At 48.6% G+C, this 8157-nt stretch overlaps 3 protein-coding genes across 3 annotated transcripts; all 3 read left to right on the forward strand.

Annotated features, from left to right (window-relative positions):
- The first annotated feature begins 584 nt into the window (after positions 1–584).
- B0J16DRAFT_351607 (uncharacterized protein) lies at positions 585–1880 on the forward strand. Its single transcript, XM_046129205.1, has one exon. The coding sequence runs from the start codon at positions 810–812 to the stop codon at positions 1812–1814; it is 1005 nt and encodes a 334-aa protein (XP_045977417.1). The 5' UTR covers positions 585–809; the 3' UTR covers positions 1815–1880.
- Positions 1881–2168: 288 nt separating this feature from the next.
- Positions 2169–2690, forward strand: B0J16DRAFT_312481 (camp-regulated phosphoprotein family protein Igo1; the record flags this gene model as incomplete). Its single annotated transcript, XM_046125053.1, has 2 exons — positions 2169–2276; positions 2343–2690. 2 exons carry the CDS (start codon positions 2169–2171, stop codon positions 2625–2627), a joined length of 393 nt encoding a protein of 130 aa, XP_045977418.1. The 3' UTR covers positions 2628–2690.
- A 406-nt stretch (positions 2691–3096) lies between these two features.
- On the forward strand, positions 3097–4815 carry B0J16DRAFT_365625 (uncharacterized protein; the record flags this gene model as incomplete). The annotated part of the gene is made up of 5 exons (XM_046130033.1): positions 3097–3683; positions 3760–4190; positions 4250–4373; positions 4432–4624; positions 4661–4815. Exons 1-5 carry the CDS (start codon positions 3135–3137, stop codon positions 4813–4815), a joined length of 1452 nt encoding a protein of 483 aa, XP_045977419.1. The 5' UTR covers positions 3097–3134.
- Positions 4816–8157: the final 3342 nt, after the last annotated feature.

Below are 8157 nucleotides of genomic sequence, written 5' to 3' on the forward strand. Positions count from 1 at the left end.
CCACCTTTAATCCCTGGCCCGTACAAAACCCCTGCCGTTTCGAACAAGACTCACGCAAGGAATCGGCTCTGCCCACTGAGGACGAGACGACAATGCGTGGAATCGGGAATCTGAACGAGAAACCCCCAGAAGAAGAGACAACAGAAAGAGAGACCCAGATATTATTTTGGGCTCGTGATCTCTCGGCAAGCAAACTGCCTTATGAGTAGTGTTTTATTGAATGAACGTCGATCGGTCATGTATTCGGTGCGTGGGTCATTGCGTCCAACTTGGGCAGCGCCAGGAGGCAACTACTAGGGATCGAGACTTGGGTTTGGTTTAACAATACGTCGGCAGTGGCGGAGTCGAGCAGAGCTGCTATTTTGTCGATGGTGAACTGCGACAACCGGAGCGAGTATTTCTGTAGACCTGTGGAGCCTTGTGGTTCTGAGGCTGAGAAAGTTTGCGGGAAGTAAGAAGACATGGCGGGCAACGTATGATTGTTAACTGGATCGCGGTCGGAGCTTCATTCTGGCATCGGCTGTTGATGATCTTACTTATAAAAGAAGGTCGCCCCCATGCCATCATCATTTTGCTAGGCTTGGCTGAAGTGTGCGGTGGGGACCCTGAATTCAACTAGCGCACGTTGGGTGGCCTCTAACCCCTCCCTCGGTACGTCACTAGACTCACCATAAACCACAGGGTCCTCAGGGCCTCCCCTTGCAAGGTCGAGCCAGCGTTCCTGTTCTCTCCCACTTGTTGAATTGCAATAGACATCAAGTGTGATATACCAATAATACTTTATTCACTCAAATTTATCACTCCAAATCATGGATGATTCATCATGGACCTGGCCGGCCTGGAAGTTCGATATGAAGAGAGATGACCTGTTCACCAAGCTCCACCACCAATACAACACCTACGCATCTCCCATTCAAGACTCCGAGGCCTTTTACCACGATATCTCCGAAATTTCCTACCAAGCGCAGTCTACTTCCGAATTCCATCTTCTCGCCTGCGATCGCAAACAACAACGACTCGACGAATTGAACAAGTCCCTTGAATCTGCCAGTTTCGAAATTATTGGCAACCCAAACCTCATCAAAACGCCCCAGTGGGAACATGCTATTCAGCTCTTCCGAACACGTTCTTTGGACTCCCTTGTTCGATACTTCGCCTCCTACCTCCCCCCCGACCATATTTGGCACACCTTGTCGCAAGAATCTGCGATCAACTATGCTGACAACGGTCATACGTATAGGCTACAAGGAGAGGATTGCAAAAATAGCGAAAGAGATGAAGCCATAGCCCTCGAGGGAGAGGCCCTGCCCTCACTGTTGACTACAGGCCAATCTCTCGAGGTCAATGAACCGTCGCAGCTTGCTCGTCGCAGTGTGTTGGGTATGTCTTCAGAGCAAGAGATCAATAATAATATACTACAGGGAGACAACACCCACGTCGGCTGGGATGAAGATGCTGTGAGTTCAGGTGATGATACATCAATGACGTCCCATCCGGTTACAGCAGAGCATCAAAGCCAGAGGCTATCTACCGTATCATTCCCCAAGGAGGCTACTTGCAAAAGCCACCACGCAAGGGCACAGAAAGGTCGTTCTGTTGTTTGCCGAGTGAGTCCAAAACCTATAACCTTGACGTCTTCACCCGCGGATTTATTACACCCGACGCCTCTACAGGCTGTGGCACCATCAGATGGCAGTCTTCAGATTGTTGCTGGAGGTTTAGTGGGATTGAAACGCAAGCGACCTTCAGCGATAGAAGGCATCGGGAGTCAGCAGAATTGGTCCCAGAAAAAGGCATTAGTCCAAAAGGAATAACCTCATTCCGTATGCTTAATTTAAAACATATCCCACTTATCAGAGCCTAGTTAACAAATATTAAAGCCACGGGCTTTCGTAAAACGTGACATACGCAACCCAAACACTGTGCCCTTCGAACACGTCGGCATGTGAATGGATGATGGTTGCATGAAGACTAGGTGGCAGCACCTGCATTGACAGTTGACACATGCCCTGACGTAAACCCCACGTAGCGTTGCTTGACTGCTATGAAATGCCGAGTCTAGGATGGACCCCTCAACTTTTTGGTGACTGGGGTTTAAAGGTTCTCAATTAAAATATTATCTCCGTTCTCTCCCGCCCCATTGTTTCACCCATCTTCAAATCATCAATATGGATCAATCAAAAACCTCTGAGACCACAACAGAGAAGCACAAGGCCCTCTTCAGCCGATATGGAATAGTTCCGAGCAGAGGCAACCTTCTTCATCACCAGTTAGAAGTTAGTAAACAGGTTCCACCACCTTCATCAGCAGCAAAACTCGGACTAACCCGGTTCTCATAACAGGGAAGGAAGTATTTCGACTCGGGTGATTTTGCTCTTACCCAAGCTCACAGGTCTTCTGATATGGGTAGTGTTACAACTGGTAGTGAGCACCCCGTTCGGAAGGATATATCAGAACCCATGTGTTCAGTACCAAGCTCGAGTAATCTTGAAGAAAATGCAAATCGGGGCTCATCAACAGAGAAAAAGACTGGCGAGCTGAATCTAGCTCAGCATACTCACCAACGGGAAATGGAACCCCGGCAAGAGAACCAGGATCATGATGTGAAAGAGGAACATAGTGTCTAGATGTCAGTCATTGGGATGCAGCCAGCTAGCTGGCTACTGGGTTTGGAATTTCATATCTACGCGGGTCTTGCATGTTTATCGAATTCGGATGTTAAAAGCGGCAAATGAATTATCACGATTTTTTGCCTTTACGCCCTGACAGACAACCGTGAGAATGGATCTGTTTCTTTTGGTTGATTAACGTTTTCAACTCTAGGCGCCGAGATAGATAATGTTGCACGTATAGGGAAGAAGAAGTCGTTTTATCTTTTATAATGAGGTGCCGACGTCATTCTTGCTGCACTTCTTCTCACATGCTAAGCTGACCTCGGGCTGGCCCCTGTTATTTATGAGTGGGATATGGACGCCCCAACAAATCCACTGAATTATGTTCAACAAAACATGACGTTGACGGCACTAGGGTTTTATTTGAATTTGTGTTTTTCCAGCCCAAGGAATGGCCAACTGTGCTAGAATCTTGAAACATATTCGTGACCTGAGGTCGCCTCACGCTTTTTCTCTGTTACAATGGCGGGAACGTCACTCTGGGACTACGTCTTCATTCACGCATGCATAACGGTTTTGCACCTCATCGCACCCCTCAGCGTTGTCTATTCTTTAGCCAACCAGTTCTTTACCGTCCCGTTCCGCATCCCGCTAGTATTGCAGACATGGCTCGCTCTTGAGGCTCTGTTCTATCTGGCTGTCTACCTACCTCTCAACCAACACCTGCAGAAGGCCGCAAACCACCCCACCCCACCCTGCCGCGCTGATCGCCGGAAGCTGTTCCACCAATGCCACAAGAACATCCCAAACCTGTCGCTGTACCTAAGAAAATGGTTCCGGGATGCACCAGAGTCCGAGATTAAACGCGAAAATATCAGGGAATTCTTTCTGTGGGCATTTCTGAACACGGATAAATACGATTCGGCTTATGAAGAGGAATTGGAAGAATACACTCAGGAAATAGAGAAGCTATTGGGCAGAAAGTTTGAGCCTGGTCGCGGTAGCGCTAAATGCTTGCGATTGACTCTCGATAAGGTGGAAATGCTACACCGGAGTCTATGGTGGTACCTCGTAAGTTGCTCGCCGAGCTGTGATGCCTAGTTATGTATGAACTCATGTATCCTAGGTTGCTAACATTACTACCTAGTGCGTCTTTGTTGTTGACACGATAGCGTTCATCTCCCTACGGTACCACTCGTTCAACTTTCACCGCACACCCTTACCCAAGTTTTTCGCCACTTTTCCACTTCGTCCTTTTACCCTGTTCGCGACCTACGCTTCCCATGCGAAAGGCCTCACTTACTGGCACCGCCCACATACGTCCAAGACCAGGCTTCCTGTTCTATTCGTTCACGGGATAGGCGTGGGTCTCTACCCGTACATAAATTTCCTAGCTGACATAAAAGGCCGCGATGACGAGACTTCTTCAGATGGACAAGTTGGGATTATTGCTATAGAGATCATGTCGATAAGTTCTCGCATAACATACGAGGCTATGCTGAAAGGGGAAATGTGTGATGAGATTCGTCTCATATTGTCTGCCCATGGTTGGGAGAAGTGCGTGTTGGTGTCACATTCGTAAGTTTAGCCTGTCAAGTATCTTCGACGACGGACCTATTGACAATCGTGGCGGACAGATATGGAAGCGTCGTCGCCGCCCAACTTCTTCGCAACCCGGAGATGTCCCAAAATATTGGCCCCGTATTATTCATTGACCCTGTTTCATTTCTACTGCATCTACCTGATGTGGCCTATAACTTTGTAAGTTGGTTGAGTCCCTAAACCTGCCGGAGAAACCCGCTAAACCTTGACACTCCAGATATGCAGACAGCCAAGTCTACCCCACGAGCATCTGCTCTCCTACTTTGGGTCCAAGGATATCGGCATATCCCATACTCTATTCCGCCGTTTCTTCTGGGCCGATAACTTGTTGTGGAAGGAGGACATTCAAGACCGGCCCGCCGCGGTCGTCTTGGCTGGCAGAGATAGTGTCATTGACACGAGAGCAATCCGTGCGTATCTGCTGGGTTCGGAAAATTGGGTTTTAGAAAAGGCGGATAAGAGCAATCTCGAGCGGAAGAATGATAAGATGAATGTGATCTGGTTTGAGGATCTGGATCATGGTCAGGTTTTTGATGAGAAGAAGACGAGAAGCGGCCTGGTTGAGACCGTTCGCACTTTTTGCCAGAGAGAAGGGACATAAAACAACTTAGAACTACCTCGGCGAGGTATTGGATGGAACGTGCTGCTTGATAATACATAGATTATGATAAATGCTAGACGAGTGTGAGATAACCCGATTCTTCCAGGCAACCGGTAATTTGTCGATGTACCATCCAGTACCCATCTACCGGCAGCACCCACCTACCGGCAAGCAAAAAAAAAGTTTCCCCATACAAACTGCTATTTTTCAACCCCCTCACAAAGAGTCACCAAAAATAGGAATAACAAGTTGATTGCTATCTTCCAGTTAGGAATTGAATATATTATAATATTCTCTTGGCCTCTTAACTGCGCGCCCAGTGCGTGTGCGTGCCACAGGTAACTCTTCCGCCTCCGAATTTGAGCCCTCATTCGCTTCCACTCCTGCCACCTCGATCACTTCCTCAACAGCCTCTATCTCTTCAGCTGCTCGATTTGTTTCTGAAATAGCGTCACCAGCCACTAGAGCCTCGGCTAGTGTTATGAACTTCCTGTTGGGATTCGGTATCGCCTTTCTCTTCTTGCCTCTATTCAATCGCCCGACTTCCTCCTCTAAACTGTCTACTCTTGAGCTTAGGGACGCGATCTTTAACTCTTGCGCTTCAAATTCTTTCAATATCACAGAATACCGTCTTCTTGTTGAGGGACTCTTGTTCTTCCCCAGATCCCTGATGTGGCGGCTGGTCTTTGGTGTATTGTCAGAATCGGTTTGTCTATCTCTGTGGCCGTCTGATACAGGCGTCATTTCCTTCTTGTCAGGCTGTATCTCAGGATGTGCGAGTGCTTTACGTCGGGAAATCGGCCAGTTTCCAGTCACCCTCCACCCTGCGAGGATGTTTTTCTTCGTCATTCCCACTTCCCTGGCTTTGGCGTAGGCTTTAATGAAGTTGACCTTGTCTACCGGTGCAGAATCAGTCAGGCTTGTCAGTTTCTGAAGTTCTTTGCGATATGCAGCTTTAGATGCATTGAATGCGCCGTTGTCGAGTGGTTGTAGACCGTGAGAGCAATGAGCTGGCAGGTAACAGCAGTATACGTTGTTCAAGAAGCAGGTAGCCATCCACTCATCCTGAATTTGGAGTCAGCAACATTTTCGATCCACAGGATCCAGGACAGGTAGATACTCACAGATACATGGCTTCGATGACCATCTAGTATGATAAGCCTCGCGTCAGACCAGGGCTGCCGTCAGATCAATCAAATCAGATTAGGACCCAAATCTGATCTGAACTGATAGTTCACCATTCGAATCTGATCTGATCTGATTGATTGATTGATATCTGATATATCTTAGCTCACGTGAAGCTTCTCTCGGCCTCATGACCATACCGTTGGATTCTAATTGGCCTGGTTACTCGAGTACAGGCCTCCGAGAGTAACACATCCTCCCCTAACCCAGTTCTTCAGTAGCTGGATCGACTCAATGCTCGATCCAAGTAGAGAATGTCGCTGTGAGCTGACAGTGAGCTTCGCAAGACTGAATGCCCTCTCGCAGTCGGTTGACATGGCCGGAATAGCAAGAACATCCAGTGCAAACCTACTCAATCGTGGGAAAGCATTGCTATGGTCAATCCACCAACGAATGGGGTCATCTACCTGTTCTGGTTCGAGCCTGTAATACCGTTCAAGTTCACTGCCTGTTGCTGAGAGCTTAGGTTGCCGGCTTTTTATCCACTGCTCAAACCTACTTTGCTCAGGTCGGGGCGTCAACGAGGGCGTGATGAAGGCACTCTCAGAGACATCATCGTCATTTCTCGAATACCAACGCTCAAAATAGACTTTGATACCGTCCTTTGCATCTCGAAGCCATTGTAGCTGTTCTGGGGAAGTCCAATTGGTCTCCAGCCACCGGAGGCCAAGATCCGGATTCAGAACAACAGAAGCTGCAAACAGAGGCGATCGTCCGAGGAGAGTATAGTATTCGTTCAGCTTAATCCAAGCATTATTTATACTTGCCCTAATACTAGCGCGCTCCTGACCCTCCATACTGGCAATATTACTCATCGAACGAGCATCGTCCTGCAGGTAGTCTTCTCGGGAATGTACAGGAAGCGCATCTTCATTAAACTGTGAGCTAGCGGGTGGACGAGCTGGAAGAGCCGTTTCGCGACGGCGGCGCAATGGTGTAATGTCGTATCCTTGAAGTCGTGATGGTAATCGTGACTGCCGTGAGGGTCGCTCCCGGATTTGTCCGACTGTCGGTTGCCGCGAAAGTGTTGGTGTCACACCCATGGCCGGTCCAGCTTCCTCCCCCTGGGTTGTATACCTTTCTTCTGCAGCCGGATCAGCAGTTTGATCCTCGTAGAGAACCCTCCAGTCTTCGAGACGTTCTAGGACAAACTCCATTCCTGTCATGACTTCCCAGAGCCGGCCGTGACCCCCGCTTGTACCCCATCCCTGTGTTCTCATCGTCATATTGTAGACCGGCTCCAAGATATGACTAACTTCCCTGAGGACCTTCCAGTCATCAGATGTCAGAATGTCAGCTGTAGGAACCCTTTTCGAGGCGTCTGCTTCTAGCCCTAACTCCTGGATGAAGCTGTTGAGCTCGGACTGCTTGACTAAGGCACGCTTAATCATCATATAAGTCGAGTTCCATCTCGTAGCGTTGTTCTGTATGACTTCAAGCTCGGCAGTTGATTCTTCTGCAAGCTTATATGTGTCTACCTCCTCCTGCTCCCTTGCATGTGCTTTGAAACCTTCGGTGCGTTGCGGAGAGGCTCGGATGAACTTGACGATATTGTGAAGCTTCCCAACTGGACCCTTGGCTCGCCAGTGTTCGAGATCTCCTTCAACCCGCTCTAACATGTCATAAGCCTCAGACTGAAGTTCGAAAGAAGCTGCATCATCGCCGTAGAGGAAGGCTTGAGCAACAAGGTTTAGAATATGACCGAAACATCGCATCCTTCGTGCCTCCGTGTCCGCTCGAGTTATCGAGGCATCGAGAGTTGTGTAGAGGTTTCGCAAGCAAACATCATTACTGGCCGCATTATCACAGATCGAGACCCCGAGCTTACCATCGATACCCCAATCACGGACCACGTTCCTGATGGTGTAAGCGATGTTTTCGCCGGCGTGAGATCCGATCTGCCTCTTGAAAGCCAGCAGCCTGCTTTGATATAAGTGTCTCCGATCGATAAAGTGACCAAAGATGGAAATAAAAGCTAATCTGTTGGGAGAGGTCCAGAGGTCGAAGCTAAGATGTATCTGGGTAACAGTATTATTGAGTTCCTCCTTGACAGCCGCTTTCTTTGAAACGAGTATGTCTTCTAGATCTTTCTTGGTTGCAGTTCGACCCCAGGGCACCTGAGCATAAAGATCAGAGTCCAGCTGACGGAACAGCTCC

Source organism: Fusarium flagelliforme, assembly GCF_020744385.1.
Source record: "Fusarium flagelliforme strain FIESC 12 MPI-CAGE-AA-0113 chromosome Unknown B0J16scaffold_9, whole genome shotgun sequence".
NCBI classification, from domain to species: domain Eukaryota; kingdom Fungi; phylum Ascomycota; class Sordariomycetes; order Hypocreales; family Nectriaceae; genus Fusarium; species Fusarium flagelliforme.

What these genes read in the sequence shown, in the direction of transcription:
- B0J16DRAFT_351607 (XM_046129205.1), top strand. Translation starts at nt 810, where the DNA reads ATGGATGATTCATCATGGACCTGGCCGGCCTGGAAGTTCGATATGAAG.